Source organism: Oculina patagonica, chromosome 2, assembly GCF_052425735.1.
Source record: "Oculina patagonica isolate OP01 chromosome 2, crgOcupat, whole genome shotgun sequence".
NCBI lineage: Eukaryota > Metazoa > Cnidaria > Anthozoa > Scleractinia > Oculinidae > Oculina > Oculina patagonica.
Window position 1 is genome coordinate 37,754,831 of NC_135759.1, and position 25,297 is coordinate 37,780,127.

General features: G+C 40.7%; 2 protein-coding genes across 2 annotated transcripts in view; one reads left to right on the forward strand and one right to left on the reverse strand.

Annotated features, from left to right (window-relative positions):
* Positions 1 to 3,552: 3,552 nt before the first annotated feature.
* LOC144644596 (uncharacterized) lies at positions 3,553 to 18,797 on the forward strand. The gene is made up of 11 exons (XM_078504117.1): positions 3,553 to 3,725; positions 5,672 to 5,726; positions 6,671 to 6,743; positions 8,357 to 8,678; positions 9,520 to 9,650; positions 9,791 to 9,925; positions 10,462 to 10,593; positions 11,313 to 11,432; positions 12,133 to 12,246; positions 13,352 to 13,586; positions 14,274 to 18,797. Exons 1-11 carry the CDS (start codon positions 3,707 to 3,709, stop codon positions 17,609 to 17,611), a joined length of 4,674 nt encoding a protein of 1,557 aa, XP_078360243.1. The 5' UTR covers positions 3,553 to 3,706; the 3' UTR covers positions 17,612 to 18,797.
* A 1,583-nt stretch (positions 18,798 to 20,380) lies between these two features.
* Positions 20,381 to 25,297, reverse strand: part of LOC144644597 (ectopic P granules protein 5 homolog) — a 51,963-nt gene continuing 47,046 nt past the window's right edge. The window contains exons 54-57 of the mRNA XM_078504118.1: positions 24,675 to 24,884; positions 23,709 to 23,820; positions 22,073 to 23,288; positions 20,381 to 20,906 (exon numbers count right to left, since the gene is read on the reverse strand). Coding sequence (XP_078360244.1) covers positions 23,049 to 23,288; positions 23,709 to 23,820; positions 24,675 to 24,884 — 562 coding nt within the window. The 3' untranslated portion in view covers positions 20,381 to 20,906; positions 22,073 to 23,048. The remainder of the gene's footprint in view (positions 20,907 to 22,072; positions 23,289 to 23,708; positions 23,821 to 24,674; positions 24,885 to 25,297) is intronic.

Genomic DNA, 25,297 nt, shown 5'->3' on the forward strand with positions numbered 1-25,297 from the left:
ACTTCTCCGAGAAGTGACTGAGCCCGCGGTTTTCGTCCCAGAAGATGCTAAGCAACATGACGTATTTATACGCGAGAACGAAATAGCGAAGCGGGCGGGTGACGTCAAGACTCAGACAAACAAACCAAAATGGCGGACGGTTTTTCTAAAACACTTTCTAAAACAGCCGGTGTTCCTAAAAACACTTTCATTAAAACGAAAACTTCGCCTTTGAATCCTTCTATGACTTCTATTTCTCTCAGAACACGCTGATGTTTTTTGAGGCTCGTGGGGGTTATATTCATTTGCATTCTCAGACTGCGCGCTATTCGCCAAAATGGAAAGAAGCCGCCTGAGACATTTGACCGCGGTGAACTTTCGGAGTACTCGTGAGCGCTTGCGCTTGTTTTTGATTGAATAAAAAATTCGGAAGTTCTTCGAGTGCTTCAACGAAGATTTGCCAAGACTGGCACTTACCAGCCGACTGAAATATTGAACCCCCTGGCACCCCTTCCAAAAAAATCTATACTGATGACGTGCACATACAGAGATCCGTGAAGTGTCAGTGATTGGCTGTTGCTATAAACTCGCGCGCAAATGTTTACAACCAAAGAAACAGCCAATCGGAGTCTGCTGAGATACGTCATCAGGTATCCGCCATTGGGCAAAACAATGGGCTTTAGCACGGTTATCGACGCCATCTTGACGGGTAGGCAGCGCCGTAAGAATTTACAGTGTTTGTATGGGAATCCGACGGCAAATATTTGTTTCAAAAATTAAATTATGTTTAACTGATGAATTGTAAGGTTAAGATACTAGGCAAAAGTTTTTACTTTTTATTCTTTTACACCAAGTTTGAAGGATGTAGCTGGGCAAGAAAGCGTTCAGTTATGTTTTTAATTTCCCATACATTTGTCTATAGCTTTTTCGCAAATTGACGTGGTTCGCAGGGAAAAAATTATAGACAAATGCGATTGTGTGGAAAATTAAAAACGTAACTGAACGCTTTCTAGCCCGACAAAATCCTTCAAACTTGGTGAATAAAAGCTTTTGCTTAGTATCTTAACTTCACGATTCATAAGTTTTCCAGAAATCCTACTTTTGAAAAATTATTTGCCATGCCGGATTCCCATACAAACACTGTTATTTCTAACCGCGTTGCCTACCCGACAAAATGGCGGTAGCCTGTGTACAGCAGGACCGGGACCGCTGTACACAGGCTAAATGGCGGCGTAAACCGTGATAGGGCCTATGACTTCCCTGATCTGAACAGCCGCCCCGACACTATCCGCTTCCTACCAGTATTTCTTTTCCAAATACGTGAAAGTAACTGGCCCCTTTTTGGATGACGAACCAAACATTTCCCCGCTGTAAACACATAGATATATGTTTGACGGCATGTATTAAAACCCGAAAAGACGAAACCACTGAAACGAAACGAAACCTAACCAACAAATTAAAGCTAACCGAAAGCAAACCGGAGTGAAAGCTAACCGCTTCGTTACGTTTCGGGTGTTAGTATATGCCATGTTTGACTCGCATCATGTCAGGGACAATTCGGGGCATATAGAACATGACATGTGAGTCACATGTTACGAGCAATGCAACCTCTTTACACCGAAGCTTTGCTAAAAAAAAAACTGGTCCCAGTAATGAATTTTTAAATTCAGTCCTACAAAGTGCGTATTTTGTGACTGAAATTTTTGGTTTGGATTAGAATATTTCAAACCAGTTTGATTTTTATTTCCCCTTGTTCCAGATTACGATATTGAATGTGAGGCAATGAAAACACTGTGAAAACTAAAAAATCAAACTGGGTTGAAAAATCTTAAACCAAATGGGAAAGAACGCACCTACAGTTTGGGCCTCTTCAGGTTACCGGAACGAATTTGCTGTCTGTTGATATGGGAAACAAAACCAAAATGGCGCCACATAAAGTCTATCGTTCGCGACTGTCTTTGCTTTGCTCAATGTCGACTCGTGTAACTTTTCTAACTTGAAAGCTAATTCGATGCTCTGGAAGCGAAGCTATTTTGTCAAAAAAGTTTCATCCCGGTTTTCCCTGGCTGGAGTGTTTATAAAATACGTAGAAACCCGGCGTATCCAATCGAAAACAATCGAACCAAAAATCAATCTAGCCCAATAGAACAATAATCGTTCGATTGGGTTCGGTAATCGAACAGAATCGAACATCTACTTTGCTGTGAGTTCGATTTTCGAACCAATCGAACACAATCGTACACAATCGAACTCACTGATCCGATTCAATTTTGTTTGGAATCCGTCTCTTGATATAAGTAAATCACATACACTCTTTTTTTTTTTATAAGAATACAGTTTTTCCGACCCAGGCTGAATATTCCGGCTTATTTTTCTGCCGATTTTAGGCTGAAAATATTCTTATGAACATTCTTAGAAAATACCGTTTGATATTTCCTTTTAAGCAAGTATTGGGGTAATCAATTACAAGTGTTTGGTGTCCAGATCTGTATCGTGTTACATTTTGCCCTTGTACGTACCATTGCTTTTCGTTGCAGCCTGGCCGTTTTAGCTTTAAACAGCATTCCTCACAGAGATAAAGTAACGGAAATGAAAATACCTGATTTTGTTTCAACTAAAAACTATATTCTTTTCAAAATCTCAGCCTCAGGTTTATTCTTAAAATATTCTTAAAAATTCGCAAATTTCAGCCTCGATATTCTTATAAACTAGATTCTATAAAAATAAAAGAGAGTGTAGAACTAATCTGGGGGATGGTGCACAGTACAAAATGCCCGCAATATATTAAACAGACAGGAGTTCGGTAATCGAACGTTCGATTTTGTTCGATTGTCGACTGTTCGGTAATCGAACGTTCGATTTTGTTCAATTGACCAAATTTTATTGTGAGTTCGATTATGTTCGATTGGGTTCGATTACCGAACGTTCGATTGGATGTGCCAGGCGGTTAACACATCGAAATTTTTTACGAAAGAAATAGAAATGAGGCGAGATCTTCGTAACCGGAATCATACGAAGAGGCCATTTTTAATACTCCAGAAGTCCAACAATGAGTACGTGTACTTTTTGCCGGTTTTGGCCAGTTGTGGCAAATTTACTGGGCGTCTAGAGAAAAAGCAACGTCATCACTCGGCCCTCGCTCGCGGATTCTCTGGAGAGAGGGGATTGAGCACTAAACTCGCGGAACACGTGCCCGGAGGGTTCTCGTCTTGTATGAGCCCCTGTAATAAATGATCCACAGTGCCCCTCGACGCTTGAAGAAAATGTCGGCGACTTTGTTGTTGTTGGAGGGTTTCTTGCGGGAATCGTTTGAATGAACTACAGAAGCCTCTCTCGCCGATGAATCAAGAATCAGCCTGTGGATGATTCGCCTTCTCGGTGCGCGTGTTTTGACTTGTATGTCGGTAATGTTCTGTTTCATGTCGGTGTACTTATAAGCCCTCGTTTCATTGTCGGCCTTTTCTTTCGGGAAGTGTAGGAGGTTTATAAGACAATTTTCAACCCTCTTGCGCTTGCCGACAATATAATCGTAGGATATTCTTTCTGATATGACTTCTTTGAGAATGCATATGACTTCTTTGAGAATGCCGCCATAGTTTAGCGGCTCGTGAAGTGCTTTGGAAACCATTTCCATTATCGACTGAAAGACGAGAGTATCAACAACGAAGTGATTTGGACGCAGCTATCGACGGACCGAAGTTTGGAAGCGAAAACTCGTTTGCTTGCTATGGAAGTAGATGAAATAGGTAGGCTTTTAAGTGACTGTAAACTCAGTTAGTTAGTTAATATTTGCTGTCTTCTTCCGTGTGAATGTATTACATGACTAGCAGTTTGTGTGGCTACATTTGTTTTTGCGGAGTAAAACTGCATGATTTATAGAATTGTAATTTGTATCGCAAGCGTCGAAAATACCTCAGCGATGCGATCACGTACAGTTTTGCTGGCAACGAGTTTAACAGATGTTTTTTGTTGTTTCAAATTCCCTTCTTCTGTTAGAGAGTTTTCTTTATTGAGGATGATTATAAAGATTTCAATCTTACTTGTATGCTGTTTGTGTCGAGCCAGCTCCAGTGTATAAGCTTATGTTTTCGAATTTCTCTCTGGTTATCGGTCGTTCTCGCGTCCTTGTTTGTAAAAGCATTTCGCTGTGAAAAGGGTTCCTTCCTTCCTCTGGGCATAGTAACCGAATATTTTTAAGTTGTGTTGTTTATTGCGAGCAGTGAACAATTTTCTTATCTCAGAAAATCCTCGAATTTATTTGACATGGTCGCTGTTTTGCTAGAACAATAAAATAGTTGTAGGCCCAGTATCATAATGGCTTCTTTGTCATTACAATGGCTTTACATTTTAAGTTCTATAAAACTTTTAACTTTCACTATTCTTAATTTTTATCCACCACCCACTCAGATTTCTTTAGAAGCATTAAAATTAGCATTCTATTGTTCCTTTATTTTTCAGAATTATTTGCTTTGCTTTGACTTTATGGGCTGCTATTTTTTTTTCTTTGTACAAGATCAAGGATTTTGTCTCATTAAGAAAAAACTGTGCAAATTTGTTTTCAACAATTTTAATATATCAAGGCCAGTTACTCTGGAAGACAGAGCATTTGGCTCAGTTTTTTAGATCATTAAGCTTCAACCAAACAAGGATGAGAGGTGACTCTCATATGAGAGTTTATATCAACTCTCATCGACTGTCATCAACTCAGGCCAAACAAGAGAAAACTCTCATCAAGTCTCATGAAAATTTGAACACGTTCAAAGTGGATGAGAGTGCATGAGAGTTCCATGCTAAACAAGAGTGAGTGTTTAAATTATCGTCAACTCTCATCGTCGTTTGGCCCTTGCTTTAGACTCTGAATTAAATGGCGCAGCCCTTCTGATTACTGATTGGGGTAGGGTAGTAACCAGAGTGCGTTGCTTGCATGTCCGATGAAGAGATACACCAAGGTTTTCAAAATCTACCACAAAATCCTTTGTTTAGTCTGAATTGTCAGCCATCTTCTTATCCTAAGCCCCCAGAGGAGGGGTGGCTGAAAATTCAGATGGCAGCGAAGGGTTTATGCGTGACACGTGAAAAAGGCCAAAAATGAGGCCTTGATGTGTGAAAATAGGGCAAAAATTAGGCCGTGACGCGTGAAAATATCTAGAAAAGAAATATGATTCGTGAACTCTGCTGTTTTAAGTATACATTGTAATGTATGTGACACCTGAATTTGGTTCAAATTTGTGTGTGAAACGGGAAAATGACCCCCCCCCCCCACCCCCTTGCTACCCTCAATTCAGACTATCTTTTGTTATTCTTATCCAAAGTAGCAAATATGAATGCCAGTTAATGCATGTCAACAGCGATTGAGTGTCAGTAAGCCAAATATTTTTTACATTGCACCACTAAAGATCTTCGGTGAAACCTGCATAGCCTGATACGAATTACTGATACGAAATCTGATACGAATTACTGGCAGATACGAATTACTGAAAATAGCACCCCACACTGTGGATTTATTGTGGTCCTGTACGTGTCCCTTATAAAGGACTTGACTGTATTTTCAGGAGTGCTTAATCCCAATTTTATGGTATACATGTATGTCTAGTTTCCCCATTATTTTTTTCCAGCCATGGATGAACTATTGAGCACCATGTGCTTATTTGATTGTTCATGGTATATTAACATTTAAATTATTTCTTTTCAGATGAGGATTTTTTTGATAGAAACATTGATCAACTTGATGTAAGAGAAACACCGATGTAAGTGAATTTGGTTGTCAACTCAAGTTTAAAATATTGATATTTCTTTTTTTTAAAGACAGTAATGAAATTTTAGAGTGATTGCTCACCTTTCAAATAAATGAAATTGAAATAATGTGGCGAGTATATTTGGTACTGTTAACAACGTTTGATGAGGCCCTGCCAGGGTAATTCCAACAAGCGACACGGCCCAGAAAGTAGCAACAGCACAAAAAACAAAATCCCGACATACAACAACCCTTTTGCAGGGATGTTGCTAAGGGCCGGCTGCCGGCCAATTTCACCAACTGAAAGAGAACTTAGATCCGGCCGAAATTTGACATGAAAACCAAGACTCTAAGTTAAATTTTAAAGGATGTCAAGGCCAGAAAAGCCAGCTGGGCTTGTTAATGAGCCGGCTTAGTGATTTCTTAGTTACACACCTGCTTTTGCAAAAACTTAACTTCCGACAAGGATAAGCAATTTCCCTTCAATTCAACTACGAACAGCGATGGAAAGTGCAATAAAACAGCGACATGGGACATTTTTAAATTTAGACGAGTGACACGGAATCCCCCTCTGGCAGGGCCTCTTTGATGACCTCTATTTTTGAAGTGTCAAGTGGTACCACATTAATCTGGCCATTTAGGGGATGTTAGCCGCTTAATGCTACGGAAACCGGGATAAGCTCCGGCAGTGTGGGCCGCTTGGCTCGTGGTCCTCCTCCACATGAATAGTGTTGCACAGGGGAACGATGAAACATTATTGGCGTAATGGTATGATACACGAGTCATTTTAATGCAACAATACAAATTCGTACAACAATGTTGCAGGTTTTTTTTAAAGCAGTTAAAAAACCTTTAATGTGCTGCAACAAAATTCAAATTTGTTTGTTTTTGTTTTAATCAGTGAAAAACAAATAAAAAGTGCAAGTCCTCAGTCCTATTGTGTTTATTTGTTTGCAGATGGGAACTGTCAGAGGAGGAAGAATCAGCAGGAAGTGATGTGGAAACATTAGTGAATCAACAACAGACTGCTGTAAGTCAAACTCAAATATATCCTCTTAGAAACAGCAACAAGCTTGGTTCCATTTGTTGAAATACTTTACTGTAACAGTGTGTAAATTCACTCACTCCTTGACCAGTGTTCGTGAAATCCATCTCACACCAAGAGAAGCAAACATTGGTACATGGGTGTTTCAAAAAAATGTGTCCAAGCTTTTTAGACTCAAACATGAGCTGTATCAATGGAAACTAATCCCAAAGTAATACAACTCAGGGAGAAAGAACGGTAACATGTGAAAAATTAATAGAAACTGACCCTACATTTGACAATAAAAGTTAAAAAAAAGTCAGCAAAAGACATATTCATAAGAAAAAGAAATTAAAACTGCATGATTATCTTAGTTTTCAAAGTTCAGCTGTTAAAAAGCCTTGAAAGCATGAAATATGTATGGAATGTTCACTGTGTTCATTGTGATGTAATCTATATGAAATGATTCATATATGAACTGCGGATGTATATGAGAGTGATAAATGATCGTCGCAGTGAATTTTCAATTTAAGCAATAGGAATAAAGAAGCCTGAAAAAAAAATTCAGGGCTACAACGGGATTCGAACCCGTGACCTCCGCGATACTGGTGCGATGCTCTACCAACTGATCTATTGAAGCCACACATTGGGAGCGAGGTCAATTGTAGTTCATTTTTCCCGTGAGAGGAGTGAAATGATGTAATCTATATGAATATTCAATATGAACTGCGGATGTTATGAGAGTGATAAATGATTTCGCATGAATTTCCAATTTAATTAAGCAATTGGAATAAAGAGCAAAAAAATTCAGGGGTTCACCGGGATCGAACCCGATGATACCGGTGCGATGCTCTACCACTGAGTATGAGCACAATTGGGAGCGAGGTTAATTCGTAGAGGAGAAATCAGATGTCAATATGGAGAGAGTGATATGACGTCGCAGTGAATTTCATTTAAGATTGGAATAAAGAAACCTGAAAAAAAATTCAGGGCTTCAACGGGATTCGAACTCGTGACCTCCGCAATACCGGTGCGATGCTCTACCAACTGAGCTATTGAAGCCACACATTGGAAATTCACTGCGACGATCATTTATCACTCTCATGTGTTCATTGTGTTGAACAATCACATGTAAGATTGACGGTCTGAAAGGTCTTTCAATCACTCAACTTAAGCCCAAATAAATGGAATAACTTGTTCTATCAAAAATACATGCAACAGGTTCACATTGCTTTAGTTGCAAAAAGCACTGAATAGTTTTAACTGTTGTATTGGCATCTCAATCTTTCTCTCTTGGATCATTCAAACCAATAACATAACACTGTCAGGAGTAAATGTGACTCTCAAGATCTTGTATATGTTGGTCACAACCAAACATCCAGACAATAGTATTTTGGAAAACTTGAATTGGCATTAATTGGCTTTTGAACATCCACTCCAGGAACTGGTTACAAGGTTTAAACTTGATTAGCTAAATTTACATTAGTAAGTCCTTTTTAAAAATAATTATTGGAAGGTTTGTTTGTAAATTTAGTCACTAATATGTTTACAGATGATGGTTGATAATCACATTTACAGACTAAATTATTTATAACGATCTTTATGAATCTTCTTTTTAGAAGAAAAAGCCCAACAACCAGGTACCTATACTAGAAATGGCCCAAAGGAGTATCCCTGCCTCAACCCCAGGAGCAAACCCAGCAAGGAACCTTCCCTTAAAACAGAATGTGCCTATCCCAAATGTAACACAGACCCAAAGCCCCATTATGAAGAGAAATCCAGACAGTTCAGTCAACAATGGAAAAATGCCTGGAAGTAGTAGTAATGCATTGTTAGAAAAGCCAAGTATGTCACCTGCAAGCATGTACAGACATCCCTTGAACAAGGAGAAGATTGACGCAATGGTGAAGTCTGCATACAAAGAGAGAAGTGATTCTGTCAAGGGTACTAACAAAAATAATATAATTATCTGAGCTAATCAAAAGTTGTCTGTCAGCTTTTATCAAATTTATAGGTGGTAATTTTTTTTTCAATTATAAAAATATTATAATAATTACAGATATAATGGCAAGTTGTGGATATGAATAATATGATCTGTAGATAAAATGTGTAAGGAACAAAATGAATGTTCAGTGATCTTTGCAGTTGTTTATAACTTAAAAAAATTAGGACTGCAATTGAGACGAAAAAACGGAACAGACAGCGACGAGCCACACAAAAACAAGGGGAGGGGGGGGGGGGCGCGGCGCGGGCGGAGGGGGGGCGGGCGGCGCGGGGGGGGGGGACGACCCGGGGGGCCGCCGGGGGGGGGGGGGAGGGCGGCGGGAGGGGCCGAGTGGGCGACCCGCGGCGACGGCCACCCGCACGCGGAGAAGGAGAGAGAAGCGAGCGCGGGCGCGAGCAGAAGGCAGGGCCAGCGACGAGCCGGAGGAGGCGGGGCCAAGGAGCCCCGCCAGCCCAGCAGGCCCCTGTTAAAAAGCTTTAAAGCCACACATCGGAAGTTAGGTCAGATTGTAAGTTTGAATAATCATGCAAAAGGAGCAGAATGACAACTGATGAAAAAGATTGATTGATCTAATAAACTAGCTAATGAACAAACAGATGGTCGAGTGAATCAATACATTGCTGAAATCACAAGCAATTGTGAGGTTTATTTGCCTTTTGTTAAATGCCTCCATATAAAAGGCGATATATTATAATTTACATGTACTTCTTTGTATAACAGAGATCAGTTAGAGTTTAAGTCGTTCAGCATAAATTCATTCATTCCTTTTGTCATAATAGGATTTTGGAGCCAGTGAACGAGGAAAGAAACCAGCTCAGTTAGCAAACGGTCAGCCAATCGTCAAGAGAGATCAACAAGAAAATCCTGATGTTCCTGTGTGGGAAGAAGATGATGTTGATTCTGTTAAGGTAACGAGTACCATATTTAAAGGATTTCCACTTAAAAACTTAAAAATGTGTGTTAGATTTGTTAGTTAGTTTAGATTTGTTAGGTAGTTTGCTATGTGCAAGTTTTAACGATCAACTGATCAAGTCTCTATTTTTTTCAGGATTTTACTGGAAATGATCGCCAAAAGGAAGAAAAGTACATGGAAAGAACAGATGAGGTGATTTATCAGCGAGCTGCGGAAGAACACATAAGGAGACCACCTCTGTGGCATGATGATGAGGTGGATTCAGTCAGGGTGAGGCTTTTTTGCTTTGATTTTTCATACCCAAGGTCAGGCAATTTTATAATCCGTTAACAGACCTGCTAGTTATGAGTCCTTTGATTTGGGTTATCTGCTAACAGCCTTGTAGTTATGGTAGGCTTTATGTCTCACAGTGAACAAAATCTGGAAACTGCTAAAATTACTATTCAGGGCATCATCATGATCAATCTTTTTGTATAATAGATGATATTTTTGATTTCAAAATTCTAAGTTTGTTAGATCTATTTTGTCCCTTCAGCGAACTCACGTGTAATTCTGAAAGTCATTTTACCCAAGATTTGTTTTAAAGAGAAGTTAGGTATCCATTTTGTGGTAAATCCCTTTTCACTTAAAAGTACACTTAAATTAAAGTACAGTGCTAAGAAAGGAAAACCAGAAATCCTACAAAAAACTAAATCCTATCTCTGAGAAGTCATGCTGTAAAAAAGCTACTTTTTAAAAAAAATGGTATTTTTAGAAAATTTTAGGCAGCAGAAAAAAATTAAATCATAATAACTTTTGTATTTCAGGATTTCAGCCGTGTGTCTGGAAAACAAGAACCGCCATCAGGTTTGGCCAGTCAGCAATTGAGCAGGCTCCCCTCAGATGAGCACATATGCCTGTCTCCCCCCTGGAATGAAGAGGATGATGGGCCTGTCAGGGTGGGTACAACTTTTTGTGATGGACAAACTGTTTCACTTGTGAGTTATTTGTTCTTTGCATTGCACAGATCAAACTCATTCATACTACATGTACATTGTATTTCCATCAGACTTCCAGTGCTATTTATGTAGACTGCAATAGGCCCCCATTTTCCTCTTTTTCTCCCGCTTTATAAATGCAAGAAAGGCACAACATATCTGCCACATCTGTTCATGTACAAGCCATGTGTAAAGTGGGCTCATGCTGATTGCACACTGAGCTTACACTAAACCCATGGTACCTTCTTGTATTCTTCTTTGTATATTAGTGCAAAATTGGGACTGGCTGTCAATTATTCACAAGAAACATGCAACCACAAAAATAATTTTGTGAAACACTTAACTTGTGCTGAAGATGTTACTACCTGCAAATAGATTTTCTTACCTGTGAGATTGACAACTACGACCCATAACTTACAATGTATAATATACATTGTAAGTTATTGGTCGTAATTTATTGTATCGTGGTCGTAATTATTTTAGTTATCTATACTTCAAAGATATATTATATCGTTGAAGTATAGTTAGCTACAATGATACGTTCTCTAGTAATATAAACCAAAAGCAATCAATCAAGACTCTGCAAGTGTTCATAGTCCCTATGTTGTACATATCCCTATGAGATTAAATACTTGAATTCATGTTTAATAAAATACTTTATAACCCTGTGTTCCTTGCAGCCGTTTGTGACAGATGAGCCAGTAGCAAAGAACTTCAGCATCAATAACATGGTGATGGAGGAAAGAATGAGGCAGGGACAGCCACCACCCTGGCATGAGGAAGATGACGATTCTACTAGAGTGAGTCATTCAAAAACAACTGTTTTGTTCTCTAATCACTCTGCAGTGAAACGAGAACAAAATATTTTCACACTAAATATCATACAACAAAAACAAGAATCAGGAAAAGGCATCTTATTTATTGATAGCTAGACTACAAGTACACGGGCAATGTTCGAGAATACATATAATCGTACAACGGATAACAAGGACTACCGGTAATGCCAACTATGCAAAAACTATTCAATGAGCTAGAATAAATTACATTTCACACGAATAGAAAATTCACAACAAACATAAGACTCTGTCATCATGGGAGCTGACCCAAAGCAACTTAAACTCAATTAAATTATAAACTAGATATACCGGTAATGGCTGACAGACACGATAGGCCTATATGTCTAAGTATAAAGTATCTGATATAAGCAATAACAAAAATAAAGAAAATTAACAGAAACACAGCGAGAGATGCTGTCGAGTGATCTTGAAAACTGCGAAAAACACGTTATATACCTAACAACAAATATTCGCGAATGCCTCCAAACAATAGCTACTAATAGTTTTAACAGTGACACATCGGTAGAAGCACTCAGACAACGTTCATTCCTAAGCGTGAAAAAATACACATTGTATGAAGTGTTATTATTTAACATTTTGTATAATTATGGTATTCTACAACTTTATTATTTTATGCTAACTTTTAATGCAATGTTTCATCCAGGACTTTGCTGCGCAATATCGTAAAACAAGATCAATGGAGAATTCCCGCCGTCCATCAGAGGAGAATATTTATCTGACTCCACCCTGGATGGAAGATGAACGACAATCTTTAGGAGTAAGTGTTCACTGAGTTATTACTGCATGCAAAATGTCTAACTTTTGTAACATCATCTGGTGAGTGGAAGGGATCTTTTAGTCTGTTGTGCGCGATAGACCGATGAGTAGGAAAAACGTTACGTGACCAGAAACCAAGTGTAACTCATGAAATCCAGGGCTCAAGACTAACTTTTTTGCTAACTAGCCAAGTGGCTAGTGACAGCTTTGATTCCACTAGCCAAAACTGATTTTCTACTAGCCACAATTTTTAAGCATAGTTCTCCTTTTAAGGGGGAGGGGGGGGGGGGGGGGAGGGTGATAAAATGTGCGATAATGTTGAAACCTTTTAAAACCGTAAAATGTTCCTTAAATCTTCACGTTTTTTTTTCCTTAAAAAATTGGGCTTTGACGAGTTTGTTCATCACTATAAAATTGTACATGTACATGCGTTTTTGTCAACTAGAATTTTGTTTTAAGCTTCACATTCTATAATGTCAACAGTCTACTTGTTAGTTATATTCTCTGAAGGACGATTTTAATAAATGCGGTTTCTTGCCATTAATGCCTGATTTTTTCACTAGCCATTTTGGCTAGTGAAAGGCCAAAATCTACTAGCCAAAACTGCATTTTTACTAGCCTTTGGCTAGTTGGCTACCGTTAGTCTCAAGCCCTGAAATCGCTGCATAAAACAAAAAGGCAGTTAGAAAGGACTAATACAAAACAAAAACGGCTGAAGACAAATTATATTTAATGAGTTCTATTAGATTAGGTTAACAGAAATTTTTAATTCTTTTAAAACAAAAGGCCGGTGTACCGGTAAATAATTTCAAATTTGCGTTTTTCCTTTTTTTTTTTTTTTTTTTTGTAAATCGGTTGTCTCCCTAAAAAATGTCACAATTTTTTTTAAAAAAAAATTCACAAAAAAATTTTTTTTTTTTTTTTTTTTTTTTTTTTTTTTTTTTATATTTTTTAAATTTTTTTTAAAAATTTCTTTTAAAAAAAATATCTTTTTTGTGTTATTTTTTTTTTTTTTTTTTTTTTTTATTACACATCCTCCTTTTTTTCTTACTCCTCCTTCTTCTTTTTTAGCGTTTCTAAGGAGTACTGTTGTTAATTCTTCACAGGGTCGACCAGGCTCAGATCATTCATCAAATCGATCATACAGAATGACCCTCGAAGAACAGCGAGCCATTCAAGAGGAGGTCAGGAACACGGGGATTGCCGAGGCCGGTGATAAAGTACAGGTACTGCGCGATGAAAAAGCTGCAGACAAAGTTGTGCCAGGAGTTGGCCCGCCGGTGCCTGGAAGAGACAGTGGATTCTGTAGCGAGCAGGATCAGCTTGCACAGCAGGGACAAGGTGGGTAGAAATTAAAACCTGTGCCTCCTTACAGCAAACTTGATTAGTAGTGATGAGGTTTTTTTTGTCCCCGCGGAGGGTTTCTGTTCGCAGCATCAGCTTTTGCAAATTGGCTACGGTAATTTTCTTCGTCAACTTCCTAATTTATCCCATTTTGTGGCACACAGTAAGAATATATTCTTTTTTTTTTCAACTCTTAAACTGACAAAAGTCATGAGAAACTGCACTTAGACTTTGAACGAATAAGTGAAGAGCTGTCAAAACTTGAGGTCATTCCTCATCATAGGTACTATTGACACAAAATAATAGTGCTTTATCCACGTAATAAACGATGCTTAACAAGTACAGGTGTATTAGTAGATATTTAGCGTTTTCTGTTAGAAATCCGAGAATCTATTTTTTTTTTTCGCTGATAGAAAAACGATTGCGGGCGTTGCACATGAAAAGAAAACTTATCCTTTTTTTAGTGAACTGCAGTCCTTTGGCGTGTCTAATGAAACAAAATTTAGGACTACATGCACTCATTTTCTATGAGCGATAATCAACGTGTTTGCGCTTTGTTTAACATTCGTGTATAGAACCTTGGGCTCGTGGTCTAATGACTAGTTGTGTTTTTGTAACGTGTGTGGTTTGCTTAATTAAAGTAAACACTGTTCTCATCGTACCTTTCTGACATTTGATCAACAGGCCTGGTAGCTGATGGTTTAACAAGTAACACACTGACGCAGGCGGAACCACTAACCACAAAAGACATCGCCAATGCAGAACCCCCTGTAGAGAAACCACCTGTGACGTCATTACAAAGCATTAAGCCAACACCGACCCAGACCCAGACCTCCAGCAAACCTGCTGCGGAGCCTTACAAGCCTGTTAATCTGAACCCAGCGGAAGACACCAGGCATGTCAATCAACCGTTGCCTACCAACAGAGAAATGCATGTCAATCAGCCGTTGCCTACCAACAGAGAAAGACCAATCATGTGCGCTGCTCCTCAGGATATAAGAAGTAGTCAAGACGCGAGAAACCGTCATGGTGGCGAGGCGGGTACCCACAGGAGAAGTCTTACCAGGAGTGTCAGCCAATCGAGTCTGGAAGCCATCTGTTACTCACCACACGATGCTTTGGATGGCTTGGAGACGTCCAGCGTGGTTAGTTTTGCCAGCACCGCCGCGACTCACCACGATCTCGATACGCGAATTGACATGGTCCAGTCGCTGTTATCCATGTTAGGTACCCATGATAAAGATGACATGTCAAGGACTTTGTTAGCCATGTCTAACAGCAAGGACAGCTGTGCAGCCATGCGGCAATCAGGCTGTCTACCGCTACTTATTGACCTGCTCCACGGCAAAGATTTAACGGACAAGAACGCGCGTCGCGAGGCACGCGCGCGTGCAGGTCTCGCATTACACAACATCGTTTATTCGAACGTGGAAGATAGGCGCGGTCGACGCGAGGTTCGAGTTTTAAGGCTGCTGGAAATTGCACGTGCTCACTGCGACGTTGTGCAGTTCAAAGGTTTCCCAGTGCATCCGTGCGCGGAACGTTGGTATCCACCCCTGATGGATTATGGGCCGGCTCCTGCTATTGCCGCGCTTATGAAGCTATCGTTTGAAGAAGATCATCGCACGGCCATTTGTGAGCTTGGTGGACTTCAAGCTATTGCGGAACTCGTCCAAATTGATCACCAAGTTAACGAGCAGTGCAAAGACTTTTACAGCCTCAGTCTGCGCAAGTATGTGGGCATGACAATAACAAACCTGACTTTTGGCAACACCAAGAACAAAAACTTGTTATGCAGCATTCCAGGCGCTGTTGATGCCATCATTGCTCAACTGTACACTGTTGAAGAAGAGGAGATCGTCCAAGTCTCTGCTAGCGTGCTTAGAAATCTCTCCTGGAGAGCTGACGAACTTTGTCGCAAGACATTACGTGATGCAGGTGCAATAAAAGCGTTGCTATCTTCGGCCCAAGCGGTGCACGGAGAGCCCGCCCTGAGAACGACCCTTAGTGCCCTGTGGAACCTTTCAGCTCATTGTTCAGATAACAAGGCGGAGATCTGTGCATCACCTGGTGCCCTGAAGTTCCTTGTCAAGTGTCTTAACTATTCCAGTCCCACGGGTAACATCTCTGTGGTTGAGAGTAGCGGAGGGATTCTGAGAAATCTTTCCTCTCACATCGCCGTGCGACCAGACTACCGCAAGACCCTTCGTGACTGTGGCTGCTTTCAAATCATGCTGTCTCATCTCCGCTCGCCAAGCTTGAGAGTGGTCAGTAATGTGTGTGGTGCCTTGTGGAACCTGTCAGCTAGGTGCGTGGAGGATCAAGAGTTACTCTGGGAACTTGGAGCCGTGTCCCTGCTCAAGTCTCTTATCAACTCCAAGCACAAAGCAATCGCCACTGCTTCAGCTGCGGCTCTACGCAACTTGATGACTGTGAAGCCAGGAAGTTCCACGGACAACGAGTCGGTTTCTTCCAGAGCTGCCAGACACTATCGGAGCATGCCCGCAAACATGCGATCAGCGGACGCTCAGGCTAGGATTAAAAGTGACGCAGCAAGAGTCAGGAATCGTTCCCCAAGATCCCAGTCACCATTGCTCCCTGGCCAGGTTACCCAACAGCCCCAAACGGTACGCCAGGCTGCTAAGGCAGATTACGAAGCTGCCATTTACTCTCAGCATGGAAATGCGGCAAGTAACATCCAACCAGGCTTGGTTACCCAGCCGTTACACCCCCACGGCCAGGTCACTAAGCAGACCGAAGATTGCAGTTCACAGCCGTTCCCCCATGCAGGCCAAGCTGCTGTCATACCAGTGACCAGGCAGGACATCGACGCAGCCGCCGCACATCCTCAACAGTCAGGAAGAAAGAAGAATGGTTCGTCAGCCTCTCTCGCTCACTCAAGCTCCAGCTCCAACCATGGCGCCGTCCAGGAGGTGGAACCCAGTCCTTCCCTCTTGCGTAGCAGGTCAGATGTTGGACCCAGGGCTCTTGCGGGCAGGCAGAGGAGAGCTAAGGCGCGTGCAACTGATTCAAACAGTATTGGAAGTGGTGCTTCGATCGACGGTAGACACACGGCGCATTTGAAATGGAGTCAGAGCAATGATTCATTGTCCAAACATCGTCGTCAGCCTCGCAGGGACGCCACCACAAAGCAAAACTACGAAAGACTTGATGGCGACCCTCGCTACTGTGGACCAAAAATGGACAAAAACCAACATTCTCGATCTTCTAGTGATGGTTGTGCGGTAATTCCACTGTTGTGTGACTCGTACCCGTTACATGTGTCACACAAACCCAAGAGAGGTGACAGTTCAAAAGACAAGAGTACGGCTGAGGCTTCGGTTTTGTCCAGGATAAGAAGTGTAGCACACAGGAACATGGAAGCAGGAAGCGGACACTCTCAGCAGGGCGACAGCACTTCCCTGGTGTCTCCGTCTACAGCTCGGCGGCTCAACCAATGGACTAGCGCTTCCCCTGGGGAGACCTACGAGTTGGCGGAGTTTGGTCCTCAAGAGACAAGAATGTGCCAGGCACCAGATCAGCCCAGTACCTCCGCGGCTCGATCCAGCTCCAGTACCGCGCGTCCTAACCAGAGGCACACAACACAAAAGTTCAAATCATACCGTGACTCAGACAGCGACCCAGACTCGGAGATGGAGTCCGAGGAAGAACGACACCTGCTCGGCCATCCTGGGAAGACGTCGGACTATCCCGAGGCAAGCAATGCGTGGATTCAAAAGGGAAAACCCGAGCTACATTCACCTCGTTCCGCGGACACAGCAAGCGTGACCTCGTCAACATGCAGCTGCGATCAAGAACAGAATGTGTGGATTCGCCGTCCGCATTCCAAAGGTGTTGCGTGCGGGAATTGCAGTCGTACTGTCAAGGGCTCAGACAAATACAACGCTAAGAAAACTATGGTAAAAAGTAGGCGGGACTCAACTGATTCACCAATATCTAGTCCCAGCTCCCGTCGCGTGTTCAGAACCACGTCTGGACGCGAACAGCAAAAAGAACTCTGATCCGAGCAAGAGAGGAGTTAAAGTCACGTCGCTCTGAACTTCACTTTACGGTGTAATTACGATGGAAAAATCATTGCGATACGAAGGACACGACAGAACAGGGAACGTTAAGATAAAAAGACTTACTTTAAGCCTTATCCTTAGCTAGCTAAAATTGCTTAACCCTTAAAAAGAGCGGCTTTCGAAAGGCTTTCCATTTTTCCATTGTGTTTATTGAGCGAAGTGATTGGCTCATGAAATTCCGTGCTGGATACTGTAACAAATTAGAGCAGAGATTTTCTCTCGTAAGCCAATCCGGGGCGAATTCAAAACTGTACGCGAGGTTTAGCGTGATTTGATTGGTTAATCGTATGGTCGTGTACCATAGTGTGTCTCGTCATTTGAAAGCCGCTTTATAAAGCCTAGTACAAGCACAACCGCTGATATAAGTGTCACAGGTCAAAATATTAGTCTTCACCTATCGGTGGAAGGCAAGTTTGAACAAGGTTGACCACTTTATCGAAAAGTTTCTTTTTTCGCCAACTCTGTGTTCTTTTGTTACTTGCTTCAATGCTATCCCTTGAATTCATCGCAACAAGTTCAAATTGGTGAATTATTTATCACTTGGGTTGAGAACAAAACAAATGTTGATATTTTTTGTATTTCATTAGGTAATCATTTGTTGGTATAATTGTAAAAATGGTGAACCGATCACCTGTACAGACGGCATTTAACTTTCATTGTGTTAATCACAAGGTCGCCAAGTGATACGTAATGTTGAAATTTACTTAAAACGTGTCAAACTGGGTTTGTCAGTGGTCACTCGGTATTTTAAAGAAGTTATGTCACGGTCAAAATTACGTTCAAATCGACAAGTAAATTTAAAATAGTAGTTCATGTAGCTAGACAGTGATGCAAGAGTTCATGATAAAAAAAGAACAAGAATGATTTTGATTTGCTATTATGGACCAAGTGTTTTCTTTAGTTTTGTAGGTTTTCATTGTCCCAGTTGTTTTTGTTGTCAGAGGTATGTAGGAGGAGGGTGCACCAAGAACTAACTTGTTTTGACACGTCATTATTAAATAAAATATTTGTTTATTATATTTTGTGATTTAAAGCGACCAAAACAAAATGTTATTTTTTTGCAAAATTGAGTTCATGATGGTCATTGAGCCACCAACATTTCATTAAAAATAATTTATCTATACCTCATGTGTTTATCTTTAGTTTGGAATCTCTTTTCTACGGGGCGATAATGACTTGAAATATGAAGTCCGCGTCGGGCCAGTATCCAATCTTGCCAGAGCTTATCCCTGTTTTCTTCAAGAAAATTCCTACCCCCCCCCCCCTCTCCCCCAATCCGGATGGGACGGTAGGAACCGTAGGGCTAACCCTTCCCCTCCCACTGCATTAAATCCACCCGTACCCATTTATACAACTGCAATGGTGGGAAGAGGCACTGATAGTTGAGTTGTTTGCCTTAAAACAACTGAGACAGCTGAATGAACCCAGACCGCTCGATCTACAGTCCACTATTAGGCCACCGCGCCTCCTACAAACCTACTACTTGGGACTAATTTGTCAGCACTCTTGTTCACACACGAAAATGTCTACTCGCATAAAACGATCCCAACGTCCGCTTGATTATAACTGCCTAGTTTCTTAATCACTGAAGGAAACAAAAAGAAGCATGGAAAGCCCCCTTTGTCAAGCTACTGCATTTAAGCTCCCTCTTGTTACAACCCCCCTTACAAGTCCGATTCACAGTTACGACATTCTTTTGTCAGTCCCCTCAAAATGAAAACAAAACCCTCAAATCTGATAAGTTATCATCAGGCGTTTAATAAATAAGGCTCCCGCTTCGCGGCTTCCAATCACTCGCAAGATTCCAGACAGAATTGAACTCCTTTTTAGGGCATTATCGCGACGACTTCAATTTAGACCTTTTTAGCTTCGTTTGTTTGTTGTCCCATTTCAAATCATGTGGTACCCTTGAGAATTATTTATCTTAAATTAAAAAAAAAAACGTGGAAATGAATGAATGATTTTCAAATAGATAAAGGAAAAAATCTCTAGAAAACATCACATGATTCAAATGGGCAATTTTCATACGAAGCTAAAAAGGTCTATTACTATCAAGAAAACTCGTTTCTTTGAAACAGTTTCATACGGAAACTCCCTAGTGGGGGGGGGGGGGGACAGGGGGGTCTGAACCTCCCGCACCTTTTACTCCCGCTTCCCGTACCTTTTACTCCCGCCTCCCGGCCCTTTCCGTAGCTGTTCTCTCCTGTTTGTTCCATGTCTATTGCGAAATATAATGAAATGTTACGAAATTTCACTCGTTTTCTCCCGGTTCCCGCCACCTTAAGAATCCCGCTTCCCGCCCTCTCTCCTCCCGCTTCCCGTCCCTTTTCTCCAGGGCTCCCGCCCCCCTTTCCCCCTCCACTCCCTAAGCATACTGCTGCAGTTTTCTTCGATTTGAACCAGAAAGATGAACAGATAAATCGCCACTGATTGAGCATTTTAGGGCAATTCAAAGAGATCACACTTTTCTTGAGGTGTTTTTTGATGTCAATACGAGTAGCAGGTTTTATCAAGTTTAAAACGCGAGGCGCAGCGAGTTTTTAGACTTGATAAACACGAACTGCGAATTTCTTGAACGGCTTCAAAATCTTCTGATGCAGATCAACTCATTCTTGCACTAAAAGTTAGATTTAGGGTTATTTTGGCTTAGAAAATTGGACGCAAAGTTGAGCCGTGTCTTTATCAGATATAGACACTCATTAAACATTAATTTCTTTCGTATTTTCTTTATGAATTATTAATGAGTTTTTGAATAAATGATAATTTTATTACATTTTAAACCAAAGTGATTTGGCCAACTATTTTAAAATAGCTGGCTAAAAAAAAATAAAATCCTGTTTCGAGAGTTCAAACTATTGCTATTAAAGGCAATAAATTATCATTTTATTTTTGTCACGCTACCAGTCTGTAAAACAAGTACTTAAAACGACTCACGAAGTAAAAGCAGAACTATAATAATAATAATAATAATAATAATAATAATAATAATAATAATAATAATAATAATAATAATAATAATAATAATAATAATAATAATAATAATAATAATAATAATAATAATAATAATAAACATTTTTATAGCGCTTATCCAGGCCTGAACTGAGATTTTTCGATTCTTACTACCCAATTAGTATTTAAGTACCGGGATTTTTTTTCGCGTGGTGTCCAGTCCCGTCAGGTCGCTATCTGTGACCGAAAAGAGCCGAAGAATGAAGGAATCTAATCTTCCAATCTAGGGCCCCGTCCACACTGACCCGGGTAAATTTGAAAACGCCGCGTAAAATGTTTTCCTTCCACATTAACCCGGGTAAATTTGAAAACGATACGCTTCATTAGTAAGTAAAAGTAAAAGTAAAGTCTTTATTTAACGAGGGTAGCACTAAAATAACATAAAAAATACTAACAAACCAGTGGCCCTCTAAAATTATGTACAATAAAATACTAGTAATACGTGACTCGCAGGGCCTCGCGAAGCTCTGGGTTGGGGAGGCGGGGGGGGGGGGGTGGTGTTATAAATAAGGAGTGGATTATTTGAAGTTGAACATTGTACATATTCAATTTTCCACAGTAAGCAGGAAGATATATTTGTTAAAAATTAGTAACGGGCATGGCCGCGACACCCTCGTTCCCAGGGTCTACTCCGCTTTGAAGATGGCGGCTCTTTCAGGTTCGTAAAGAGGTATAAAGCGTTGGGAAGCGCAGGCTATTTTCAAAATCATCGACAAATTATTGGATAGTCGCAGTTTGGACATTTATTTGAGGGCATTAAGAAAAAAAGAAGAACGAACGGCAGGAGGATTCGAACCCTCCGCCCGCGCGCCCCTGATGGCGATGAAAGGTTTATAGCCTGAATAGGTGTTGAGGGAGTATTATGTGGAAATCAGTGTTATTTTAATCCGAAAAGAAAAACGATAAAAATGAAAGGCTCAGGATTCGAACCCACAAAAAAAATAAGGAAAAAAAAAAAAAAAAAACCCTAGCCGGATTCGAACCCGCGCCCTCAGTCCCGAAGATCTGATTTCAAGTTCGACGCCTTACCATTAGGCCACCAGCGCGCGGCGGCCGTGTGACGTCATTTCCGCCAGACACCAAGCTCACAAATATATATATATATATATATATATATATATACATGACCGTAAACTCCACACGAGATTTCATCCCGCCTGAGCCCTTTGAGGGACAAAATTATACACCCCGCTACGCTCGGCCTTCGGCCTCGCTTCGCGAGGAATAAAAATACACTATTTCACGCTCCAAGTCCAAACGCTCATTGGTAAGCGTTTTTGAAAAGCTCCGTTTTCGGTGACCGAAAACGCCGTTTCAGTGTGGACGGTTGGCCTAACCGGAGAAAAAAAGATGCGTTTTTAAATTTACCCGGGTCAGTGTGGACGGGGCCTAGATGGCACGAGCTCTCCGAAAACTCTCGCGTCAATATGTCGACAATATGCCGCGTTGCTTGCAGCCACATAAACTCTAGGCAGAAGACATTGATTTTTATTTTACTGACTGGCACGAGCGGTTTATTCTCTATGCTGTGGAGAGAAAAGTATTCTAACTACATGGGATACATTGTACTTGGCGGTTAGGTTGCGTTCTTTCTTGCCCTAAGAAAGTACGATTCATAATAATCGTTTCTTGGTCCCAAATACTAAATCAGTACTTAACAGGCCAAATACACCGGTAAACCCCAGCGCGGTAGTTGGGGGAGAGCGAAAAACGCGGACGAGCGAGGAAAAAAGAGGGGGGCGAAGGCTTGCTCAAGAGCATTTCAAAGTCGACAATATAACAATCTACCTGCAAAAATACCCATTTAGTGATCAACAGACAAATAATAGGCCTTAACCTAATTTTCTATCATTAGGAAAGACATCTGAAGTAAATTTAATAAAAACGCCAAATTTTTTTATTCTCCTAAGCTAGTTTTATGTAGACTCGTCACGCAATCTTTTCCTCCTCTACGAAAAAAGCTTGTGTGACGAGGCCAAGGAGCGATCTGCCTAGGACACTTCCCTCATACTGTCTTTTAATTCCTTTGAAGTTTGCGTCTACAATGTACGGCTAATAAACTGGTAGTCAGCGTTATAAAGCTAATGTATTAACCCGTTCTTACGATATGCTCCGAGCCAAACATACTCTGATTGTATCCTATGCTAGTTATTAATGTTCATAATCAGCGGAACGCCGTATAAATATAAAACGTTCTCTGTTATACTTGGGGAGGGGAGGGGGGGGGGGGATACGTTGGGGTGTCCGACTATGCCCGTTTATGGAAGCCGGTTATTTCCTCGGATATTGTTTATATAATTCGAAATGTATAATTTAAGTAATTTTGTATACATCTATTTTATAATAATACAAATTCATTTGCTCGTTAAGCGACGATCGCCAATGCTCTGTTGTTTGGAAAAAGCTGTCGGACAAGCTTTACTACAAACTGCGGTGCTTCCATCAGAGAGTGCAGTGGATTAGCTATGAACGAATGGGCTTCCATTATATTCTCTGCTAGACTGGAGTACTGCTTGTTAACACGAAGAGATTCCAAATTACTCAGAGCTTGTTCAGCTTCAGCAGTAGAGGAGACAATGCGCCCACCAGGAGCTAACTGTTTGGACTAAAATGGAAAAACAAGAACAAATACAAAATCAATCAAGCGGTCCATCAGGCTGAACAAACGAACGAAAAATCGGCTCGTCATACGAAAGTGTGTCCAAATTAGTTTGCGCAATCTTGATGTTAAACTGCTAGATTTAAACTCGTTAAAATCGACAAATTCCCCTACAAGCGTTTTGCTTGATTTTTAAAAGCCATTCAAACACAGTTATAATTAAGGTCATATTTTCCCTTCCCTCTTTATTGCTGCCTACTTGTTTTGAAAAACCGCCAAATTCTCAAAGCAAACAGCTACAGAACGATATGATAAGGATAATTAATATTTTGAGCTTAGAATCAAAGAAAATTTTGTTTTTGAAAATTTTGGTTTCATAAGTTGATTTTAACAGTTCTCATTGGCAACAGAAAAGAATGTACGTACTCTTTTGGGTTCACGAACATATCCTGGCGCTTTAGCTTCCAGTCTCAGTAGCGAGTTTGACGGCATCTGCGCCAAAAGAAATGCTTCTAATGCTCTGCACATGAACCGGAATCTGAATTGACAAACAAAAAAGAGGAATGAGAACTCAGTTACCTGGTTTTATCACCGAGTAATTGCAGAAAATATCCATTTTAATATGTTAGGTACTTTCTATAGGATTGTAAATTAATTTATCGCTCCGTTGGAGCCATGCTTGCAAGGTAGGTACTGCAAATTGTGTTGACTCGGTCTTCAACACTATTATATTACCAAGTTCCTCTTCTGCCTTTTTTACTTGTTTGTTTAGAGTTTCATTCTCTTAATTTTCAAGATCAAAACTACGCGAAAAATTTGGAAATTCCAACTCCATTTTTTCAGTCTCAATGTCTCAGTACTCGTCAGCAAACATCACGCAATTCGGGGAGCGCGCTCAAGCTAAGTTTAGTTTTCCCGGGAAAGTTTTTTTACGACCGCTTAACACCGCTAAATTTTAATAACAAGGCTCTGTTCTATTGGTAAAACCTATTTTCAATTCATCGAACAGTAACACTACTTTACTTCAAGTGACCGTGATATGGTGGCATATCGGGTCAGTGACTTGATATCGTAGGATATCAGGACAGTAGATCGCGCTTCTGATTGGCTACTTGCGAATTTGGGTACATTAATAAATGATCACACAAATTGCTGTAACTGTACATATTGCCTGTAGAAGAAAGTCTTAGGAGCACAAAAACTCTCCGCTACAGGGACGTAGGAAAAAGGCGCAAAATAGTGTCCAATCGGCACCCGCGTTCGGCCCTGAGGCTCGCGCGGCGTTTCTATTCAATTTTGGCGGGAAAACGGGAGTGTTTCGCTTCGTACGAAGAAGTTATTCTTTTAAGTGACTGATTTTACGGTATAGCAGTTGACTGTGCTCATACTTACTGTACGCTAAGCTGAGATTTCTTGCCAAACCCAATGGCACCCAACAGGCCAGTGGAGGCTTTATCTTCTCCTAAGGAATGTAGACTTGACGCTAGGAATGAGAGCTGTTTGGTGAGGTCATTTAACGGTCCACTCGCATAATAAACCTGTCTTACAGACAGCTGAAGGACCTTGTGCCACAACAACACAACTTTAGATTCGAATTCGCGCCTGAAAAGAAAGAGAGAAAAATTCATTACTGATGTAACCAATTTTCGCTTCAAACAAGAGATAACGGTAGGAGATTCTGCTCTTGTCCCCTAAACAAATAGAAAGAAGGTCATTAAAAGGCTCGCTAAGAACATCCTATTCAAAATCAGTCATTTACTCTGTTTGGTCGATAGAGAGTCCGAAAATGCGCCGCCATTTTGTTAACACTTGAAAAACTGGCATCTTGTAAGCCTGAAAATGCGCTGGTTTTTGGGACAAGGGACAAGATAATGATAGACGTTACAGGCTACTTTCGCCAAGAAACCTCCAGCAATTTTGTTTCTAGCACTTGTCATATTTCACCCCTCACACCGCCTAAATAACTCACCCATACTTGTTAAAATCAGCATACATTATCAACTATTTTAATGGAT